The sequence below is a fragment of the Glandiceps talaboti genome, chromosome 10, assembly GCF_964340395.1.
Source record: "Glandiceps talaboti chromosome 10, keGlaTala1.1, whole genome shotgun sequence".
Lineage (NCBI taxonomy): Eukaryota > Metazoa > Hemichordata > Enteropneusta > Spengelidae > Glandiceps > Glandiceps talaboti.
The window spans coordinates 9011749-9036518 of NC_135558.1; the positions used below are offsets into that span (position 1 = coordinate 9011749).

General features: G+C 34.9%; 1 protein-coding gene across 1 annotated transcript; it reads left to right on the plus strand.

Moving 5' to 3' along the window:
• Window positions 1–448: 448 nt before the first annotated feature.
• Window positions 449–24620, plus strand: LOC144441033 (coiled-coil domain-containing protein 180-like). Its single transcript, XM_078130545.1, has 32 exons — window positions 449–913; window positions 1537–1730; window positions 2480–2568; window positions 3186–3295; window positions 3815–3881; window positions 4350–4387; window positions 5030–5164; window positions 5819–5914; window positions 6487–6650; window positions 6920–7039; window positions 7474–7642; window positions 8347–8469; window positions 9210–9383; window positions 9926–10041; window positions 10733–10856; window positions 11321–11452; window positions 12028–12248; window positions 12643–12724; window positions 13175–13449; window positions 13881–14027; window positions 16042–16218; window positions 16787–16970; window positions 17484–17776; window positions 18098–18162; window positions 18664–18826; window positions 19243–19384; window positions 20314–20458; window positions 21017–21177; window positions 21552–21689; window positions 22153–22264; window positions 22883–23127; window positions 23997–24620. Exons 1-32 carry the CDS (start codon window positions 848–850, stop codon window positions 24123–24125), a joined length of 4596 nt encoding a protein of 1531 aa, XP_077986671.1. The 5' UTR covers window positions 449–847; the 3' UTR covers window positions 24126–24620.
• The last annotated feature ends 150 nt before the right edge of the window (window positions 24621–24770 follow it).

The following is a 24770-nucleotide window of genomic DNA, read 5'->3' on the forward strand; positions in this document are numbered from 1 at the left end:
GACTTAGTTAGGTAGTCAACTACTTCTAATCATTTTTTTTTCTCTTTGTCCTTAATAACTTCATTATCCATTGGTACAATTTTGGTTATATCTCTAGGAGTAAGTGAATATGTCACGCATCGTATTTTATAAATGCTCAGCTGAGAGGTGTATGTGTAAATCGTCGAGCAAAATCTACGAGTGATAATTTACCCACGGCCAAAAGCCTTCATATCACATTGCGTAGCACACTTGCTTACATTTAAATTGCAATTATCTCATGAACAGTTTTTATGACACGTTTTAGAATGGCGAGCAGAAATCCAGAAATCTAAGGGAAGTTCTGAAAAGAGGTAACATCAGAAGAAGAGACAAAAACAAAATAATAATGTGTACCGTCGTTGATGGCGTTTTCAATTACCCATAATTCCGCGTCGGGTCAGGTCAATGGATTGTTGCTTTGGGAACCAAACTTGAGCAATGGCGGATTTTATATGCCAAATACGGCGACTGTTATCCCCCTACCTGGCTTTTCCGTACATTTAAAACCATTGTAAGGATTTTATATGAAACAGTGGTTTCTTCTTTAACCAACTGCCAGGACTGACACCAGCGATCCAGCTAGAAACGGCGACGAAGACGCAATTTTGAAAGGCTGTTGAAGGGTTTCCTATGCTAACTGTATCTATCGATCATCGACTTAGGCTCAGTCAGGGATGTGTTGACAATTGGATGGCGTAATATCTATACAAAACACACACGGATTTCTTTTTCTCTAACGGACGCTTGTTAAATTTCTCTAAAAAAAAACATTTGTGCAATCACAGCTGTCATTTTAGTACGTTGTTTAGGTTGAAAACATTGCAAAATGATGGCTACTGAAACTCGTGTTGTCCAAAGTGGACAAATATACAAGCAGATCTTTGATGCAGAGGTAAGTTCTTTTTCGTCTACGAGCAATGAAATTTATAAATTGAATGCGTTCTTCAAATATGTTAGCTATTTTTGATGACCATTTCAAAGGAAAATTGGCAGGATCTCATTTTAATAGTCTGTCGGTGGTTTGTACTCTATCATGTTCGTATCGCGTATCGCACAACAAAATGGCGACTTTGTGGGGTTTGTTTTTAATCTGTTGATAGAAAAAAAATGTGCTCTCAATACTGTTTGTGACTGTAGTGATGCTTTCTTAGTTAAAATTGTTGGCTGTTACATTGGATCATTCAGACGTATTTTTTTAAAGACTTTACAAAGGACATCAATAAAGAGTCAAACTATTATTTTTTAATGAGTTATCATGTTTATAGTGAATTAAATAATTTGTGTGTGAATTTTGAAAGTCCAAAGAAGTTCCTGGGCCACTTTCCATACACAAAGTATTTAAAAAATTCTTCACCAACACAATCTTTTCCTATCAGAAATATTATATAATATAAAGAATGAAGTAAAAGAAACTAATGTGTCACAAAATTATTGTAATAATTTGTGAAATCATCACCTTGTTAAAAAAATTGATATTTATAAATGATTGTCCACTATTTTGTCCATCACTAATAGGTTCAATTGGTAAAGGAATATGAAAAAATACAAGAGAAACGAACGGATCCAGATGACAAAGTTCAAAGCCAGACTATCCCACTGGTGAAAGAAGGACGTCAAAATATGGGAGAGAGTCTACTGAACGAAAGGCAACAAACCTGGATTGAAAGTATGCCAAATGATGCTATGACAGAAAACCCTGTCATTTATAGGTAGGTTGAGTTACCAAACAAGAAACAAACAGACCATTCCAAGTCTTGTATAGGCTAACTTTCATCTTTAGGACAGAAAATATGGGGGCAGATGAGACGAGCTTCATCCAACAGGGAATCAATAGACCATTTCTTAGTTGTGGGATATTAAACATTATTAGTATGACAAAAAAATCCAGGGGGAGATGAGGTGAACTGAGTCAAACAGGAAATCCTAGTTTGGAGATCTATACTATATCTCTTGAACATGATCTTGCAGGGTAGCCTTAACAGGACCTGGAATTTTCTCATTTTTTTTCACTGGTCCTGGAATATTTTTTGAACTGGCTGTTGGGGTGAAACACCTAAAAAAAAAAATAGACAATATTATAAAGATAACAAACTTACAGTATTTCCAAAGTGTTTTCCCGCTCCAATTTTAATGTAAAAAAGCTTTATCAATATCATGCAGGAAATCGATAGACCATTTCCATTTTTCCATGATTCAATATCTAGCCAGTGTAATCTTGTTAGAGACCCTTTATTTGGCAGAAAGCCTCTCATTTATAGCTGAGATGCGTAAAAAGCAGGAAATCAACGGACCTCTTCATAATTTAGGTATACATTACCAGAGGAAGATCCTACAAGTGAAGCTCCAAATGACAGGATAGTTTGTAGCTTAAGTTTTGAAGGACAGTTTACTGTTTTAGTCCTGTCTTCAAGATCTAAATCCAAATATTTATTTATTTATTTATTTATTTTATTTTCAGACAAGTAGGTTCTACTACAACAAAGGCATACTTAAAGCCAGAGATAGCAATAGCTGCTATGGAAGTCAGGGGACTTGCAGATACTGTCAGTAAGTATCTTTTGAAATGCCTTTTACCTAATTTTTGATCTTTTTTTGTTGAGGGGCAAAATATGTTGTGTCAGCAGCAGCAGTAGTAGTAACCTCAATACCAGTGAGCCCCCCCCCCCCCCTCCCCCCACACACACACACACTTTCCACTTTTAGGAATATACAGTTATGTGACCTTTAACCCCATCAGTACTTGGTATATTAGTGTTTGACTGATATATCAAGACAACATTTTGGTGACGATAAATTTGAACACTTGTCAAGCAAAACTTTAAAATGAATTCGTATGTAGGAATTATTTCTGTGATTTTGAGATAGAGTCGGGATACAAGAAAAAAATTTCAGAAAATTTCCAGTAATTACAATATTGATAGGAATCCCAGATACCTCGTTAGACCAAAATATTTGTTTTGAACATATCTTTAATCACATTCTAGTCTTTACTATGAAGGAGTACAAACACAATTATGAACCTTTCACTTCTACATTATATAAATCTTTTGAGAAAAATTAATCTCAAATTGATGTTGAAAGTTGTCTACTGAACACAACTTGCATATCAGTACAATGACCAAATTTTGTAATTTGTGAAAGTATAATTTCTTCACCATCCACAGCTGCTGAGCGTACAGGTTCTGATATCATAGAAAGAATTGCTGAGAGTCGACAAAAACGACACGAATCAGCTGTAGAAGACATGCATCAAGAACTCGCTGTCATTGCCTCGGTAAGTTTTAATGAAAAATCCATGAAAGATTTTTTTTTTAAAATACTTGAAAAAATAGTGGGTATTTGACCAAAATAATATTTTTGGATGTAAAGTTTCAGGTATGTATAGGAATAGGTCATTTCATAAAGGTAAACAAAGTTGTGCTGAAAACAACATTTTGATAAAATATTAAATCAATGACATAAGCAAAGCATTGAAACATTTTTTTACAGAGAATTTGAAAATGTATGTACTGTAATACTAAAGTTTCGTACTCTTGAATTTAACACTATCAATGTAGGAATTTCCAATGTACAGTAAACAGCTGATTCTTCTTTATTTTTACTTTTAATTTCTTTGTACTATTTTGGTTGTATCAAGTTTCTACTAAAATGAGATCTGAAGATGTAATGATCATAACTTGGACTTCAGTACTTTTCATCTAAGTATTATATTTTTCATATTCTGTCAGTGCAAACTGGGCCACTAGATAAAAGTACTCCACAGTTAATTATGCAATTGGTTCATTTATTTCAGGATTTGGAGCCTCAGATAACTGAAGCCGGAGAAGTATTGATTTATAATCTGGTACAAAATGACCAAGGTATGGTTACTAGGCAACCCAGATATTTCAGTGTTGTGTGTTAAGTTTCAATTTTGAAGTACCAGATTACGAATACCTTAATTCGAAATCTGGTTGAATGCTTCTGGCCATTTTTATACTCATTTCTTGCATAAGATTTGTGCAGATTTTATGGTACGAACATTTTCTTTTGGGTTGAATAATGTTTTCATGTACATAGGTTCATAGTTGCTGACACTGTGTACTTGTACTCTCTCAAAACACTTTATCAAAAACAATGGAGGTGTTGTGATACTAAGTGTCTACCCCAGTTGTTTTCACCAATGGAGGTGTTGTAATACTAAGTGTCTATCTGGTATCCCACCCTGAAAGTCAGTTATTAAACTTTAATGAAATAATTTGGTCACCATACTGTTTGAAATTTTAGAGACTTTTATTTCAAGTATGGAAATAATATATACTTATTGTTGTTACTTTTTTCTTCAACAGAAATAGAACAGATTTTATCAAAGATATCCGAGGATTCGGTAAGTTGGAAAAAAATATCCAGGCCTTTAAAAAACATGAAAGTTCAAGTCAAAAGTCAGTAGTCAGTCAGACAATTCTACAATATGAATAATGAAATAACATGGCCATTATTCAAAATGTGATGAAGCTTTTATCATAGTTTATGAAATAACATCCATTGGGTTATTAGCCAAAATGAATTAAAACTTGAATCAGAGTTCAAGAACAAGGAAGGTCATTACCCAAATGTGCTAGAAGTTCAGGATGAGAAACTTTCCATCTACACAGAATGAATAGAGATATATAAATATTAATATTTATATTAATTTTGCAGCTTATACAGTGGCTAGTCATTAACCATTTACACTCGTGTATTTTCAACAATTAAAACATGTTACAGTCTTAACTTTTATTTTCCAACCATTTCAAATTTATACTCATATCGGTCCAAGATGTTTTCACATAATATTCTACCCTGTTCCATTTGCTGATGGAAAGATATGACATCCCAATATCTCGGTGTACTTTGAGAAAACATCAACTTGATCAGTGACAGTCCAGGCCAACTTTGAAAGAACGACATGGTCAATGAATTGAATTAGTTAGACTGCTACAATGCTTTGGATTGCTAATGTTAATGTTTGTTTGTTGTTTGTTTTCAGATCCTACAACATTACACACTGGAAGAGCTAATAGATCTATGGAATAGTGTAGGTTGTCAGTCTGGCATCAGACATACTTGGATTACAGAACTTGATGAAACATTGGATAGAATAGAAGGCAGTAGAGAACAAATGGTAAGTATATTATCATCTAAGTTGGATTTCTATTGATTAGCTTTTGTCTTTGTCAGGTACATGTATTCTTCAAGATGCAGCAAACAGGGAAAGTATACCTAGTAACCCTCAAACTTAATGTTTCTGCTTCCTTAACATGTAGTAAACCCATCTTCAGATCATGTTCTTGTAAAAGATAATGGCTTGGGCAGGATTAGGGTTGAGTACAAACAGTTTTATGTCAATTACCGTATATTCATACCGATGTTTTGCACATCCTAAAAAAAGTCTTAACATACAGAACACACCATTACTATGTATATGAAATTCTTACTAAAATAATTGTTTTACACCATATATTAGAGTAACTAGATAAACCTGTAATTTTTTTTACCTATATCATATGTTCATTTCAGTATCATGTCTTTCATAACTTTGTTGTTTTTTTAGTGATATTTGAATAAATCAAAAATATTCATATTATATTCATTACATGTATAATTTTTTCTCTAAATGATATTACATCAATATTTTGTAAACTTCACCATAGTTAATATATTCACAGACTTGTCTGTGATATATTTAATTCCTCTGTCATGTTTGTTTCATCTTGAAAAGTATATTTCATCATGTTTGTTTCATCAATTATTGATAGTTTACAATTTGATTTAACAGATTGCTGCTGTCTTCAAACACTATGCTAAATTATTAGAGAGTATTTCTCACGTTATGCCTCCTGATGCTCAAAGATTGCTGGAAAAAGAATCTCAGGTAAGAAATCATGAATATATGATTTGTAAACTCTGTTTACATGTAAGTCCTATATCATTAGAGGCCCAAATACCTGTGGAATCATGATGGGGACATGGTTAGAGTGGCTGGATTGGAATCTGTAAGATGTACTGGTTCAAACCTAGCTGCTACTGTTTGGTTCTCAATGGCTGAAGTCCTTCTGCAAGATTTGAACCATGATTGATTGACTGACAGATTGACTGACTGGATTGATTGATTGATTGATTGATTGATTGATCTATTGATTGGGGATTGAATTGATCAGATGATTGACTGAATAAGTGATTGATTGATTGATTGATTGATTGATTGATTGGGGATTGAATTGATCAGATGATTGACTGAATAAGTGATTGATTGATTGATTGATTGATTGATTGATTGATTGATTGATTGATGGAATAATTAGTTAATTGGTTGGTTGATTGGTTGGATGTTTTGTTGTTGGGTGATTGATTGATTGATTGATTGATTGATTGATTGATTGATTGATTGATTGATTGATTGGTTGATTGATTTGTATCTAAGATTCTTATTCATTTATATCCTAGGTAATCAACCAAACTATGCTAGGTAATAGACGTGCCTATGCAGACCTGTATGCTAGACTTATGAAGACTGACATAGAGAGAGAACGAAGTCAACATGAAACATGGCGTAACAGAGTAGAGAATTGGAAACAATTGAATATTGATGAAGCCATCAGGAAATTCACGTAAGTATAAATCAATGGATTATTATTGCTCAAAGTGGCTAAAAAAAAGAGTGGTTAAAAGGAATTTAACGTCCTGTTTTCCCAACTTGTAGTTTTTTGTGTACAAACAAATACCCCCTTCCCCTCCCCTTACCCCTCCCAGTAGAAAGAGGATTAAAATGTATTAAAAGTATGGTGAACAACAGTGGATTCCATTCAATGGATTTGTGTAATATTAAGAACAGTGTATGGTATAGAATATGAAATATTTTTATTTTGTTTCCCTGTAGTGGGTTTATGGAGAGTGAACCTATGGTCAAACCACCAGGAATTGATAGGTTGTTGATGGAAAAACAAGCTGAACAGCAACATCTGAACACCAAGAGAATAGAGCTTCTAAACTCTCTTAGGTGAGTTTATGCTAACTTAATTTATCTGTTTTCAAATCATAAGCGTATCTCAGAGTATAATCACTATCATCACTGTCGTGATAATACTCTGAGGACATTAAAGCTACAGCAGCAGAGCAGCAGCAACAACAACAACAACACAACAACAACAACAACAACAACAACAAGGATTGATTGATTGATTGATTGATTGATTGATTGATTGATTGATTGATTGATTGATTGATTGATTGATTGATTGGTTGATTGATTGATTGATTGATTGATTGATTAACTGACTGACTGACTGACTTATAGATGGACAGACAGACAGATTAATATATACATGGTCCATTTTCTGATTGAATGATTTGAAAGATCAATCATCTTGAACACTAGTATAGTCAAATGATATAAACCATCTCATTTATTGTCATTTCTGTCTATACCCACAGGGACATGAAACCACCCAGTTCTACCAAGACTGCAGTGTATCAATGGAACTCACAGCTGACAGCTGTAACTAGACAGATAGATGAGTTACATATACACTATATGGGTAAACTGCATGAGGAGTATGAAAGAGTCTGTCAGCTCTGCCTAGACCAGGTTGATAAATACAGGGTAAGAACTTTAGCCATAATGTGATAGAACATCATGACATGTGAGTACAAGTGTGGCGTAATAAGGATATTGGCATGAGTGATTGCAGTGTTCTCTGAGGCTGTACTTTCATGAATGTAGCGAGTGAAAGTGCAGCAGAAAACACTGCAAGCATGAGTGCAAATATCACTGAGTACCCACACTGGAATTTACTTGGCATTGGGGTTCTGTATTATGTTTATTCGAAAAAGCAGATTTCTGTAAAAATGACACTGCAATCAAGCGCTTTCATTGACAATGAACAACAGTGCCCTCATTTGTATATACTTTGCATGCAGGTATGCAATAATGTTTTCGGTATTGCACTGCAGTGCAGAACCACTAGTAGGAACTTGCATCATTGCAAGACTCTGGTAAATATGTAATAATAAGAAATACAGTTTTAAGTATTTGCTAGACTCAAAGATTTGGTGTTGTGTTGCATGACATGCTGTGGCAATTTTTTCAAAAGGTGTGAAGCTCCTAACATTGTGGATTTCCCATAATGCCTTGCCTGAGTGTTGAGGAGGCCATTGTGAACCAGATTTAGCAATTTTCATAATGATGGTTAAGGATGCATAATACAGGATTTGTAAAAATGACATCCCTAAAGTGTAACTAATGCAGCTAACTTTAAGAGTAGCTCACCATTGAATAAAATGTGTATTTTGACTTGCATTATACAGGCAGAGTTAGTAGACGCTGGTATCTGTACAGAAGAGAAAATTATTGAAGTGATTGAAGACCATTTCCTGCCACAGCTTGGTAACAGACAAAGAATGTTTGAAGATCACCTAGAAACCATGGATGTAAGTATATCTAGTTATGAAAATCATTTTGATTAGGCCAAAAAAAAATTCTTTCTGGTCAGCATGCACATCACTTAAATACCCTCGCGACGGTCTTTTTTTTGTGTGTGTTTGTCCAGCCCATGCAGTCTACAGATCCTAGGGAAAACACAAAAATAACCCTCCCTACTTCATTGAAGACAACTGCAGAGCCAGTCATGAACGAACTAGCAAATGACATCTGCCCCCCCCCCCCCCCCCCACACACACACACACACATTTGCTCTAAAGTACTAAATAAAAAGAACAGTAACTGCCATAAATAGTAGATTGAGTGACAGGTTTGTTGTGAATAAAAAAAAAATTAGCATCGTCGCACCCCTTTAGACAAAATGTCCTGACCAGAAATAATAATATTCTCTCTTTTCTTCAGTGGCCTTAGTTTTGACATTTATAATGATGGCTATCATTCCCAAATATTTTTCTTCACTCAGCAGAGGAGGTTTAAATATTTTGACTCATATTTTGAGCATTTCAGAACCCTGATGATGTAGGTGTGTGTTGTCGTGACATAGAATTAGAAAATGAACCTGTTCATTATTTTGTGTTTGATGGCATACAACTTGGCTTGTGCTTGGTACAACCATGTCTTGTAAATCAAAATTTTGATGTTTGAAGATCCTGAAGAAAGAACGAATGTGAGCAAGATAGTGGAATGGTATAGTTTCTAATGGTGAACTTTCAATTTTTGTCTTATACAGAAAGCCTTGGAACAGCTTAGCCAGGAACAGGAAGTCAAGTTGAAGTCTCTATTCAAATTTGCACAAGGAGCAGCACATGTATGGGATGTACACGAAATAGGATTGGCTAAACAAGAGAGAGAACTACAAGAAAAACTAGAAACTTGTAGACATGAACATGATAGCAAAAATCAGGTTAGTATAATAACAATCCTAAATAACTTTAAAGGCCCATTATTCAATCCCAGGTTCTTACATTAGTTCCATATTATCAGTGGAGCCACAAGGATTACATAGGAAATTCCTTTGTCCAATACAATGAAATTCAAATGACAAATTGAGTTTATCTTGACAATCACAGTTATGTCTATTTCTTTCATGCTGGTCATTTGAATTTCATTGTAGTTTGGGACAAACAACTCACCTAAAGTTTAATTCTAGTCCAACCTGGGATATTAAACTTTGTGATCAAATCCAGCAAATTGAATAGAACCTGTACAGGCATTGGTTCATATTTTGCATTCATCCCCCCCCCCCCCCCCCCCCCCCATATATTTTTGGTACAAAATTGCCTAAAACAAAGCCACACATAAAGGCTAACACATCGACTATGTTTATAAAAGTGACAGACTAAATGTAAATGATTGTATCTCATTTCAACACACACTCGTGGTATGTAACTGATAGTTTGTAGCATGAAATACGTTATTTTTATTTGTATTTGTCTCCCAATTTAGGATTTAGAAGCCAACCTGGATATTATAATGGATAGACTAAGGCAAGAGAGTAGTGAACAATCCCTGAAAGAAACTCTAGAGAAAGCTTTGAATATGCTGGATAAGATTAAAGCTGGGTAAGATATACACAGAATTTGATAATGATTGTTTCTACCGGTAGTATGGTAGTCATCATATGTTGAGTTTTCTCCTTTGCTGTGTGCAAAGTCCATAGGCTGTCATTTATACTGTAACTAAGTTTGTTGGTGCATGTTCATATTTCTTAACTGTCTGTCATTCCATGTAGTGAACATCACCATTAACATTTTTGGACTAAGTTGATAAGTGTGAGTCATAATATATGTGTACAGTTGCTGCTTTTAAAAAATGAGTACATTTCATGCTAGATATAATTATCATTCAGACAGTAAATTTGATTTGTCTGGTAACCGACATGCTCATCCTAGTACTTTGAATAAAAATGAAAAGATACAGATGATATATGATGGTGATAACTGCAAACTACTTAAAAGCTCAAATGCACTAAATGTTCATATGAACATTGTACATGCATCAAATATTTGGTGTAATAATCAAGTTCAGCTAATGCCAAAATGAACAATCTTGGTTCTGTAGACAACAACATTTTGTCACATCAGTGCAATCAGTGTATCGCTATTATATTGTATAGTAAATACACCCTTATTGCATTGACGCGGCGGTTTACATGCTATGTTTTAAAAAATTCAACATTAAAAGTACACAATATTACACTATATGTTAATGTATCGTACATTTTGAATATATTTGTCTCATCCTTTCTTTCAGATATGAGAAGTTCCACAAAGACCAAGTCAACATAGTCAAGAACTACCCAGGAATGGTCAAACAAGAATCACAACGATATGATGACGCTGTCTGTAGGTTTTATGGAGTCGGAAGAAAAAATCCTGTAAGTTTCTACATTGTACTTGTCATTTCCACTGCTGTTATTACTATAAAGGGGAATTTAAAACAGTTTAAAAACAATTATTTGAATTTTAATACAAGACTTGAGAGACTGATAGAAAGGTGAAGAAAAGAACAAACCCATAGCAGAAATAGAAGCATTAAATCATCCAATAAAAAAACTCTGTCAAATGATGCAAACACTGTAAAAAAACACCAAAATATTCACGTGAGGAAAATGGACTGTTAAAAGACTGGTTTGTTATATTATGAAACATATCAATACAATTTTTGTGGTCATATGCTAGAAAATTATGCAAGGATAGTTATCTTTGAACTCAGATAAAGGAATAGTTTTCAGACATTAAGACAAGAACTTGTTCATTGTATTTTTCCCCCAATTTGGTGATCCAAGTAGCTGTTTTTTTATATTATTGATTTATTTGTTATTATGTTTCTTCATTATAGGCTGATAGGGGTAGTCGTTCATCCAGTAGAAACTCCAGTAGAGCTTCCAGTAGAGGTTCTAGAAGAACACCAAGGACATTACAAAGTGGTGGTGATACTTCAAGGAGTGCTAGTCCTGCATCTGCCAGATCTGTGAGTTGTTACTCAGTAACAGTCATCACACAATTACTGTATTCAGTCGACACATACACAACATTAAAACAAGACAAATACCAAATACATGATACATAAATTAGACTCAAGAAACACCAAATAGGCCATTGCAGACTGTGAACAGGAAATTGAGAATACAGCGCCCTCGCTCAAATTGGGGGTATCACCACCTCATTGTACCATTCCATAAGAGCTTTGTCCCTTGGTATTCTGTAGAAGTGTAAATCAGGGATGTTTTTCGTATTGTTCAGACATCGAGGAGAGCAGCAGTGCTCTATGATTAACCGAGTAACCTATACTATGTATACCCCCAAGGTACACACAGACAGGAAGTAGAGTGCCACCATGGCAAATTTTAGAAAAACTCTTTCACTTCTATTGTTCTAGCAGTAGTACACTGTTACCTCATGGATCTTAGCAGACATGAATATTTATTAGATGAACACTGAATATTCATGACTCCTTATTGTTCATTTTCTTCAGATAAATAGTCATGTCTGCTAATTAGTTCCTAATCGCCACTGTTAAAAACTATACTTTTGCATTTTTCACAGGCGTCCACAGAAGCCAGGAGAAGTCCCTTCCCAACTGCTGTCAAAGAAGTATTGTCGACAGCCAAGGGTACAATGTTTTATGTTCTGACAGTGGCTGGGGAACATGGGATTCCTGATGGTGAAGACAACGTATTTCTGACAGAATCAGAGATCTCAGAACTTCCATCATATGTACAGAATGTACAGATAGATAATGCACTTCTGATTGAACTCAGGAAAATGTAAGTCAATACAATATTTGTAAACTGAGAGACTCTTTTCTTTTAAAAAGTAAACCAACTCTACCTAAACAATTTTCTGTACAGTAAGTTCCTAGATTTGAAGTTTTGCTGTACACAGTGTTTCCTAACTTGGTAAGATATAGGTAAAACCTACATTTGTATATCTACCATAAATCCCAAGTTATTTTACCATTGGAGGTTCCCATGAAAGTGTTCTGTACATGGTACGAAAATCTATGAAAATTTTACCACACTTTGGTTAGTCTTTAAAAAATTTTAAATTTTGATAACATATATATTATTTTATTTTCTATTCTGTACAATTTTTGTGATGATCCAGAATATTTCTCATTGTTTTACAGGACACTAACATGAAATGTTGTCTTTCTTTTAGAATGAGAATGAGCTTTTTAGAACACCTAGAAGACTGGGTTGTCCAGGCAACAGAGAGAGCTAATAGTGTTGTAGCAGCCAAGGTAAGGTTGTTTATGATTTTCTGATTCTGTGTTTTCCTGATATCTTTCAATAGTGTCAATATCTCATTTACAGAAATGGAATTATATTCCTCGAACAATTAGATACTTCAGGATATATTTGATACATATATAATACTAATAAACTTTATTTGTCCAAATAAATTCGGAAATTTGTTGAATGGTCGTCACAAGAGCAGCGGCTTAGTGACCTAGTGTTGAAGAAGTAGGAGAAAACCGGAGTACCCGGGGAACACTTGCGTTGTTCGGCAGGGTCAAACTGAGCATCACCCTTCTTACATACAGACCTGGTTAAATTTTTAATCGAACCCAGCCAACACCTGGCGGGTTCAAACCCAGACTGCAGAGGTAAAAGGCGTACGAGCTAACCGCTCAGCCACCGACAACCCTTATATTGTGTTACTATAAATTGTTGCATTGCTTCCTTTACAGTGTGAAGAGCTAAACAGTGAACTTGAACTTCGTCTTCACTTACATGGTCCAAGAGCAAGGAGAGCAGAATTAGACATACACAATGTCAGGGCTGCTGAGTTGGTCATGCATCAAGAACGAGTTGCCAGACACTCCAAGGGAATAGCTGCCGCCCTCAACGATTTGAAGTCACGGTTTAGCAACATGCAACAACAGCATAACAAACTAGCAGATGAATTTAAAGAAGACATTGAAGCCTTGGAGACAGTCTTCATAAATGCTACCAAGTCTGCCACGTAAGTCGATAAGTGATAGTCCTGTAGTCATGTGATAGCCATGTGATAGCCATGTGATAATCATGTGATAGTCATGTGACCCATTCCTGCTGTATGACATATGAATTACATGGACAAAGATGTCACTATATGTTCCTCAACAGTTTGTTGTTGATATTATGTTCCAAACTTAATAATGGAGCCATACAGGCCAAACTTTCCAATTTTATATATCCAAAAAAAAAAAAATTCCAACAACAAAAATTAAACATATTATAAAATGATATTCTTAAGTATGAAATTTTAGATTAATGTGCACAGAATTAAAGTTGAAATACATGTGGTACAATTGTTATGGTGTGTGACAGAGATAAAGCATAAACTGAAATCAAATCTGTGTCGTTCATAACACATCTCTGCTGTATACTTATTATGTTCATCTCTTCTGACAGCCTTGTTGCCTTACAACATCAAGTAACCACCAAGCTGGACAGTTATATGGGTGTGATACGTGCCTCCCTAAGACAGTTCAGAAAGAATCTAGATGACACGCTTCACATGCTTAGGGAGTCCAATGCAAGGTTCATCAAATCTTTCAAGTGAGTAATAGCCAATCACATGTTATTTAAATTATTCACAGAGGGTTAGAATATTAGATAAAATATAGTAAGAGAGCTTTCATCATATATTGCATACTTTGATTTTCAGGTTATACTAAGACTGGACCAGTATTGGATGCACAAAGTTTGAGCCAAAGGCAATAGAAGTACTGTTTAATCAGCTGAAAATATAAGAATGTCTTGGTTGAAATCAATGTTTAATATAAATGTGGAAAGGGAAAAAAAAAGAATTCACCAGAAAACACTTGACTGACAAATTGACGATATATACATTTTATGATTCAATGAAAATATTTTATAAACATTAGATCGAAGACCTTGGATGTTGACACTTTGAAAATAATATTAGTACCAAAAGTGAATGTTTATGGACTCTAGGTTCATAGTTCTTCTCATGGTAAAACAATTTTTGAAAGTAAATTAATTCCAAAATTTATCAGCATTGATCACCGGGGATGTACGAGACTAATGGTCATATGTTCTAGAGTGAAGATTCAGCACCCCTCCTCTGTACCACTCCTGATATTCTTTCATATGTTTCACAAAGATTTCTTCATGATTTTTAGCACAACTGAACTTGTTCAGTAGTGCTATAGGGATCGCCCGGCGTCTGTCTGTCTGTGTGTGTGTGTGTGTGTGTGTGTGTGTGTGGATGTGTGTGTGTGTGTAAACAACTTAAAGTCAAAAACCGCTGAACCGATTGCCACGATATTTGGTGGGTCCATTACTTTGGGTGTCTAGTTGGGAAATTGTTCAAATCAAAATGATCGCATCACAGGTGTGTGATTTGGGTCAAAAAATGTGATTTTTGGTCAAAAAACTTAAACTCAGAAACTACTGGGCAGATTGGTGCGAAATTTGGTGGGAACATTCTTAAGGTGGTGTAAAGTAAGATTTGTTCATGACGGGATGATTCCATCAGTGATATGCAAATTAGGGCTAAAAATGTGTCTTTTTGGTTAAAAATCTATAATTCTAAAACTACTGAGCAGATTGGGCTGAAATTTAATGGGAATGTATCTAGGGATGTATGGACGAAGAAATATTAAGCTTACCATGATTCCATGAGTGATATGCAAATTAGGTGTAAAAATGTTCATTTTTGGTCAAAAACTTATATCTCAAAAAGTACTTGGTCAATTAGTCTGAAACTTGGCGAGATGTTTCTGAAACTGTTATTCTGCAGATTTTCTTAAAAACATTTTGACAAAATTGGCCCTAGCGACCATGACCACGCCCTTAGCAACAACCAAATGGCAGTATATTTTGGTCAAATAACAACATCATCTGGTAAGCAAGTGAGTAAACATTCAAAAAATGTATGCAAATACCCTAGCAACCATGACCACGCCCATAGCAACAGCCAAACGGTGGTGTATTTCACAAAGATAACAACAGGGTTTAATAGATAATTGAATAAACATCCAAAAAATGTATGTAAATTTGCATAGCAACAAGACCACGCCCATAACAACAGCCAAATAATCACGTATATTGCAAAGATAACAACAGGAATAGAAAGACAGATGAATTAACATTTAAAAAATGTATGCAAATATCCTAGTAACCATGACCACGCCCATAGCAACAGCCAAACGGTGGTGTATTTCACAAAGATAACAACAGGGTTTAATAGACAATTGAATAAACATTCAAAAAATGTATGTAAATTTTCCTAGCAACAAGACCACGCCCATAGCAACAGCCAAATGATCACGTATATTGCAAAGACAATATCAGGAATTCATACACAAGTGAACAAAAACATACACAAATGTATGCAAATATATCTAACAACATGACCACGCCCATAGCAACAGCCAAATGATAGCATTTATCGTAAAGATAGCAACATGGTTGGATAGGCAACTGGATAGTTATTCAGCAAATAAACACCTATTGTTAGCATAGACTAGCATATGGATAAACATTTTTAAAAACTACAGTTGTGCTACAACGCCATTGGCGGTATTTTTTTCCTTCAACTTTATAGGGTATTTTCTGATGGTGGTAACTTTTCACCAGAAGAGATAGATGAATACAAGAAGAAGTTAGAGAAATTATCACAGAGGATCGACTCAGCTGAAGGTTTCATTATGGCTGATCTTGAAGGAATGGAAGCTAAGAGATTAGAACAAGCATCACATGTAGCTAGTACATTTGAAGACAGGTAAGATCATGTGACAATTTGCATTATGAGCACTACTTTATGGACACAGACAGACAGACAGACAGACAGACAGACAGACAGACAGACAGACTCACATAAACACTACAACCCAGTGTAGCCATCCTCACTTTTAGTGTCTAATTTTTGTGCAAAGTTTGAATGGGGTATGCATGCAAGAGGACTACCATTGCATGTATAGATACAGAACAGACAGACAAAGACAGACAGACAGACAGACAGACAGACAGACAGACAGACAGACAGACAGACAGACAGATGGACAAAGATAGACCCCACTGTAATAGTCCTCACTTGTTATGAGTTTCTTTCCAAACATTGTACTAATCAGAAGAGTGATGTGACAATGTTAGCATAATGAATAATTTTAGACTTTATCAGATCTATGTCAGTGAGATGAAGTTTCAAATTAACATCCATGAAGCAATGTTTTACTTTTTATGAAACTCCTATGAGATAATTAGTATGCTAATGAGGTCAGGGGTTAAACCACACACACACGATCATTTTGTACATAAAATCATGTCATTTTTACCATGTCTCTTTGCAGATTCAAAAACCACCTGTTTGATTTGACATTTATGGAGAAACTGACTCGGTGGCTGACAAACACACAGGTTAAGATTAAATCTGAAGTAGCAGCTAGCAATGCCCAGGCACAGAAACTAGCCCAGTATTTGATGATACTAGAAAGAAGAATTGATGCCTGTGAGAAACCTAACTTAGATAAAGAGGTGAGAAGTTACAAGTCATATGTAATCTTCATGTGATTTTTTTTCAAACGAACAAAAAATTTAAAATTTTCAAAAAATAAATTTCTAAAGTTATTCCTCGAAAAGAGAACTTTCATCCAAATTTTGATCTGAAACAGTACTTTTCGTCCAAGTCAAAATTCATACACACTCGGAAAGACCTTCAAATGTTCATGTATTACAAACCGCAGCTAGACAGTCATCAAAAGTTGTACAAAAAAATTCAGGAAAGTGACGTCAAATAACCATGAAAACTATGAAAGGACTCAGACTTTTGTCCAATAATTTCTATATTTGAAGTGTATTAAACCTGCCTAGTAGTAGTTGTGGTAAATCAGCTAGAATCAAGTCTGCTTAATTTTTATTGCAACTATTTGATGATTCTGTATGTTTCTAGGGTATAGATCATGGTAGAAAAGTTCTTATATCATGATTTTTCCATCTTGTCAATATCTATAATAATCAATCCCAACTTTTTTTTTATACCTTTTCCAGCAAATAACCTCTGAAGAACTTCTGGAGAGTTTAAAAAGTCTTATAGAATCGTTTGATGACAGATGTCGATACCTGAACTGTATGAAAAATCCAAGTCTTCCACAGGGACTAGAACCACTGCAGGGAAACATTGCAGTCAGTAGTAAAGTTGGCTTTGCTGAAGAAGCTTCACTACATGGCCAGTCTGAACAACAAACACAGCTGCCAACAACTACCACTGTTGTCACAATCAAAGCCGCTAGCAAACAACCTGTAGAAGATGCTGCAGTTGGCATTATCAAAAACATATTAACGTATGTATGACATGTCATTACAACCAGTTTAACCCAGTTTAAACCAGTTCAGTTCATATAAATGTAGATCACTCACTTATAATTTGCACTCTTATGGTTGATGTGATGGTTGATTTCAGAGATGGTGGTTGATTTTTGGGGACTTTTGAGATGAACAGAATACTGAAGTTGTGCATGCATTTCAAATTCTTCTTTTGGAACTTGTATCTTACTGAGTTATTGAAGCTAGAAATGAGAGTATCATTTCTTTAACCAGCACTTCTGTCATTTCGATTCTGCTGGATACTAGAGTTGACTTTTTTTTCAAACTTTTCATTTCAGTTCCCAGCAGACAAAGATGCAGATGGGTGCAGCAGTTCATGGTCTTGAAGTGTTTCAACCTTCAGGTAAAGAAATAATATTATGTAAACCACAAAGTGTCTGAAATGAAGATTTGTATCAAATATTCAAATACTTGGCAAAAGTTATAGTATCGTCTAAAATACTGAACACTTTCTGTAATATTAGTTTTAGAATTCCGTAGTATAACTCCAATTTCTTCCATTTTGGCATCTTTGATTATCTGGGTAACAAAAATATGCCCTTAATTGAAAATACCCATTAGGTACAAGTTTGAACATTTGGCAGTAGTTGTAGAAAACTGTATATTTTCTTTTGTTTTGTCTCACTTGCCGAAATTATGTTATCTCATCCATACAGGCCTTGTTGGATTTAAAAAATACAAAATAAAATTGAAAGTATAATACAAATATGACACTATTATTAAACTTTATACAACAAGTTGTAAGTGTAGCATACAATTGAAATTTTGCGTTTGCATATATCTTCACTTTTGAACAACAGACAGTGCATTAATATTGAGATTCCATTGTTATCTCTGTCTGTAGTACCAAGGGCTGCCGGTACACAGTCCACACAGAGTGATGACCAGAAATCGAAGTCCTCCCGACCCCAGACCAAGCAGTCAGAGAAAGATAGACCTAAAGCTGTATCTAGACGTAGTACTGGTCTAAGTGGGGATGGCAATCCGAGAAGAAGTGCTTCAGCCTCGTAAGTTACAAAATAACCGATAACTGCCATTTTGTTTTTTTTCTTTCACAAAAGTTCACTATCTTGTCATACTATGATGACAAGACAACTAATGAATTCAAAAAGAATAAAGGCTCAGGAAATTTTGGAATCCTTGTCTGAACTGTAAGCATCCAGTCACATGTAATTGCATCAAACATTTACACTTTTGTGTATAACTTTCATTAGTCACCCCCCCCCCCCCTAAGTAGTTTTTCCTAGTCCCTTATAACCGCTATTTCATATTTCCCTTCTTCAGTTCATTCACTTGTGTCATTTCTATCTGTCTTTGCCATAGGACCATTTTATTATTCATTCCGACACAGTGAGTTAGATGACATCAAATATGTAACAGTATACTTTATCTTATATTTATCTTATACCGTTGTTTTGTGTAGGCTTCGACGTACAAGTAAATCCACCAAATTTGACAAGAAATATTACGTATTTGGTGAAAGACGAGATGAGGAGAAGCATTTCCTGGCCTTGATACGTGCTGTACTGTGGGATGCTATGGATGGATTGCTAAGTACTGCTGAGGTTAGTGTATACAGTAGCTATGGTGACAGATTTATCTAATTTGGAGGAATAAAAGATACTTACAATATACAAGAAAATGTACTATTTCTCATTTAGAAAGCATTACAACAAAACAAAATAGAGTTTCAAGTAGGCAGCATGATATTTTGAACGTGTCTCACACAACTTTTTTTCAAATTATATAAAACAAAATCACTGACAATGCACAAGCATCATACAGAATGATATATTTGATCTCACAGTGAACACAAATCAACATCACTGTCAGATGAAACAAGGAAGATTCAAACACAAAACTGTTTTATTTGAGTTCACAGTGAGATACAATGTAACATATCATGTGTGTATGATATCAGTGCCTGTATTTTATTTCTGTAATTCGTAACAAAATACTTGCGAGAAGTCAAAACACTACTGCGTAAGTGAAAATCTATGGTCTTTCTGGTTTGGTAGTAAGAAATTGAACCAATACACACAATAAGATTTGATAAGCTAAGAGAAAATTCAGCTACATTGTCCACTAGCTTCAAATACAAAAAAAAAGTAATAAATAACATACAGAGTATTAGATTTGTTTTCCATATTAAACTAAGATACTAAAAAAAACTATATCAATCCACATAATACACAGAAAGGAAACACAGTATGTGTAGATAAAAGATAGCAGTAAAAATCTGATAAAAAGTTTGATAAAAAGAAATGAAATCACAGAATTTTGATGACATCCATGAAATCTGAATAAAACAAAACAACATAATCCTTATATATCTGTGATATCGTAATATAAAGTTATAGTCTCCGACTCGTCTCCAGTATTTTCTTTCTAGAAACCATTCAACTACATTGTGTAGTTGTAAACACATTATATGTACTACATAGAGTAATTTTTTTATTCACTACTTTTTATTTCACCGTTTTCACTCTAACAGCTCTACTACAGACAGAAAGGGAATAGAGCACCTACAAGACCTCAAGCAATTCAAGACAACTTTGATCTTTGTGCTGAGATGGTGATTGCTAAGTTACAGTCTTACTATCACCAATCTGATGAATACCATAACCATTGCTTACAAGGTGAGAGAGGGAGCAAGATGGAGAGGGGAAGGGAGGGAGGGAGGGAGGAGTGAGACGGGTGGATGGATGGACGGACAGACAGACAGACAGACAGACAGATAGACAGACAGACAGTAATGGACAGAACCAGAGCGACAAAGATGCAAGTAGGGAGAGGCAGAAACTTGAACAGTTTAGCTATCAGGCAGACAGAGACAGACACAGACAGGGAGAGAAAGGTCAAACTGAAAGACACAGATACATAGAAAAAGCAGAAGATAGACAGATAGAAAAACACACTGATAGACTGACAATAGAGAGGTTATGAATATAATGCTAATTCTTGGTATGTCTATTTATGTATAGTGTATTCGGAGAGATTTCCATCCATAGCAACAGATGACGTACATATGCTTTGGAATAATGTTTCAAATAACTTCAAATCGAGTTTATCTTGCACAAATCCACCATTATGGGAAATCTTACATTATAGACATCAGAGATCTGACAGACTATTTCCAGTAATCAATATGCCGTATAATGATTATAAAATCATGACTTTTTGTTTTAAATTTAAAGAATTCCGTGGGCAGCTAGAAGTATTAGAAGACTTTGTTTCCCAAGTTCCACCATTGGTAGTGAGGGATTTGTTGGCAGAACAGTTGAACATCTTCCACAACATAAGGAATCAGTTAGATGGTAACTTTGTAGCACAATTACAAGGTTGGGACAGAAGGAGGGTAAGTATGAATAGCAGCTATACTGTGTACTAAACAAACCACTATTTCTGAGATGATTGCAAGAGGAATATTCCCCCCCCCCCCCCCCAAGATTTCCTATACTAAGGATTGTGTGTCGTTTATCGATACTTTTGTAATCCCATTTTTGTCATTTCTGGAGAATAAAAGGTAACAGCTAGTTTTGTTGTTAAACCATGGTTAAACTTAAGAGGTTTTATCTAACAACTTTATCTGGTGATAACTATTATCAGAATAGTATAACAGCGCCCTCAATGGCAATTTTGAGAGTGGCTAATAAAATGACCTCTTTGAAGGATTGCAGTGAAATGCATTCATCATGGGTAACGATGGGAACACTATATTTTATATTTCAGAGTGAACATAAAGTGTTACTTAGACCAACACTTGGTCATCCACATAACAAGCCACAGTTGGTACAATTATGCGACAAGGAGGAAGAAAGGAAACAAGAATATCTGCAAGGAGTGGAAGAAAATACAAAAACGTTACAGGTATTATATTTTATACCTCACAAGAATTTGGGTTGCATAATTAAGAAGGAATGTTTGTACATAAACATGTGAAATTGAAGAAGTATGTCGGAAAGAAATGCTATAATATAATATAATATAATATAATATAATATAATATAATATATAATATAATACCATCTATGTGTTACCATAATGACAATCGTAGTTTACAATATATTTTGAGAATAGTGATTTTTTGGCAAGTCTTTTCACACTGACAACCTGTTGCACACAGACTGACAACCCTTAAAACCTGCACACATATATAGATGCAATATATGCATATACATATAGATATACATACATATACATATTACATATATATACTGACATGTGACCATCATGTGACCACTTTGTTGAGTACACATGGTTATCATACCTCCATTGTGCCATTGGGTAAACATTCTGTAACTTTGTCATTGTTTTTTTTTTCTGTTCATAGGAGTCATCAGTTGACCTTGGCAATGACTTTGTTAAAAAGTTATCAACTACAGGAGAACAAATTCTACTTATGTTGGACTCACTATTGGTGGTTGATGATGTAGAAACAGGAAGTAAGTTTCCAAAGTTTTGATGTCATTTTTGGTTCATTCTTCATGTGACTGCTCATTTTCACATTTTTATAAATATTTCAGTACATTGAACAGCCTTGTGAAAATACAACCGTAGGACACCCCACGAAAATAACTTATGTACACCCTACCATCCATTGTGAAGCAGAGTGGTTCCATCTCATTCAACAACCTTACTTATGAAGTCAACAAACAAAAGAACCCCAAAAACAGAGAGGAAAATCATATGACCATAGCTTGTACAGTGTAGTTTTTTTTAAATGCCTAATTATTGAATTTTCAGTAAATATGTTGTTGGTTGCCTGATTGAAAAAATACTACTTCAGTTTAATGCTAGTGCAGGTTTAAACAAACACAGATGTATATGATTTGATTAAAGTTTGTGATTTTATGTCCCAAAATGTTCAAAATATTCATGTACACCGCTGACATGCGTGAATCAGTTTCAACAAAACCTGGCACAACTGTCAGATGGTGAACCGAATGGCTGCCATATTTGTCATAAAATCCAGAATATGAATTGGTCAGTTGAAAGGTTGGAGTATGTCTTCAGTGAAGACTTGTTAAACAGTGCATGTGTTTTTCTTTGTCTGTTAACAGGAGTGGACCCAAAGAAACATAAAACTAGTACTCTAATTAAGAGAAAACAATCTGGTAAAGCTTTAGAGGATGACGAGTATAAACCAGTGATAGAGAGAGGTAGTCGTGCCTGGCAAGGCATCCCAAGTAACGAGTTCGTACTCACAGATCCACCAACTCAACCTGATTTGACGGCATCTGTTACAACAGCTAAAACCACACTGGGCCATGCTGCACTTGTTGAAGCAAGGGACAGTGCATATCAGGTGAGAATTTAAATATCATTATTCAGAAACTAGTTGGGCTGCATTTAAAAACTTTTTTTTTTCTGAATCAGGAAACAATATACATGAAGTCTGTGTGTACCAGGAAGATTACATAACAGTTAACACATACAATTTCAATGATATACAGAAATGTGTCCTTGGAAGGAGTCGTCGTAGATCTTGAACTTCAGGTGGAAAGGTCACATTCGGTAGAATTATAGCCAATGTTGTAAACGTCAACCTGTCATATACAAACACTGGATACAAGTGTGATAAAATAAATCTTAGCAAAATAAGGATTTACTCTACAAGTAGATATTATTAAAAAAGATATACCATGACTATGGCCAGAAGTTCTTTTTGTTCTTTATTCAAAGAAGTGGTATCCTGCAGGCCTGATGCCCGAGTCATTTTTTTCCCTCTTGATATCAAATGACACGCTTGATATTACTTTATTACTTAAGCAAAACATTACTGTTGGCAAATTCTGGAGTCATTTATTATTAAGGTATAAAAACTGAATGGTCTCAACTAAGGGACTGGATACAAATTACAAGGGGGGGAGGGAGGGTGGTATTGTTTTTGTAGAAGGTCAATGCATGAAAGAGATTGACACCCCCGAACCTCGCATTAAAATGCCTGACCCCTCTCCCATTAGAATATATGTGATCAAAAATGTCATTGAACAAAAAATAGTGACCCTCCCCCATCCAAAACACTGACACCCTCCCTCTGTAATTTATGTCAAGTCCCTAAACACATTTCCAACACTCTGGGTTGTACACAGTATATCATTGATTGGATCAGCAAACATTTCCACAAATATAATACTATAATTACATCATGATTTTTGTTTTGATATTTTACAGGAGTATCTTGCGGAGTTTCACAAAAACTTACAAAACATCGCTGAACAGAAAGAAGAACAGGTCATAGCAGAGGACAGATGGACAGACAACTGGCATACATCAGTTGAAAAAGTGAAAACTCTCTACTAGCTTTGTGCTGCCCTCTAATAGCTGGACAGATGTTGGTTGAAAAAGTGAAAACTCGCCACCAGCTGTCTGCTGCCCTCTATAGATGGACAGACAGTTGTGTGCTGCCTTCTTCTTTATTGAAGTGAACATTCATCAGTATCCCCCTACACCTTGAAAAGTTAACAAAATTTCAAAATGAAGATATAACTACACTGTGAACTTCTGATTTCACTGGTTTTATTATTGTACATAACATATGATGAAATGTAAATGTAAGAAAATTATTGTTAATTTTAATTATTCCCATAAACTGGTTTGTATCATACATGCTTATCTGTAAATATTTCGTTTCAGAACACTATCGATTGTCTTAGACGTCTGGGTTCTATTTTAACCACTATCCCTATGGCTGTGCCTTTGTATTTTAAAAACCAAAAAATGTCTTTTATATTAGAATTGTACAATATACTTACTTCAACCTATTTTTCACTTTTAGACAAGTTATTATTATGCTCTGTGAAGTGTATGAAATTTATAATTGATACGCAATAAATATTGTGTAATATTTCCCCAAGTGCTGTGTTTTCTATGTTTTAGCTGTGATGATGGGTGATAATGTCCAAAAATTACATGTTGTTGAGGTTCATAATCTTTCTCCCTTCTGTG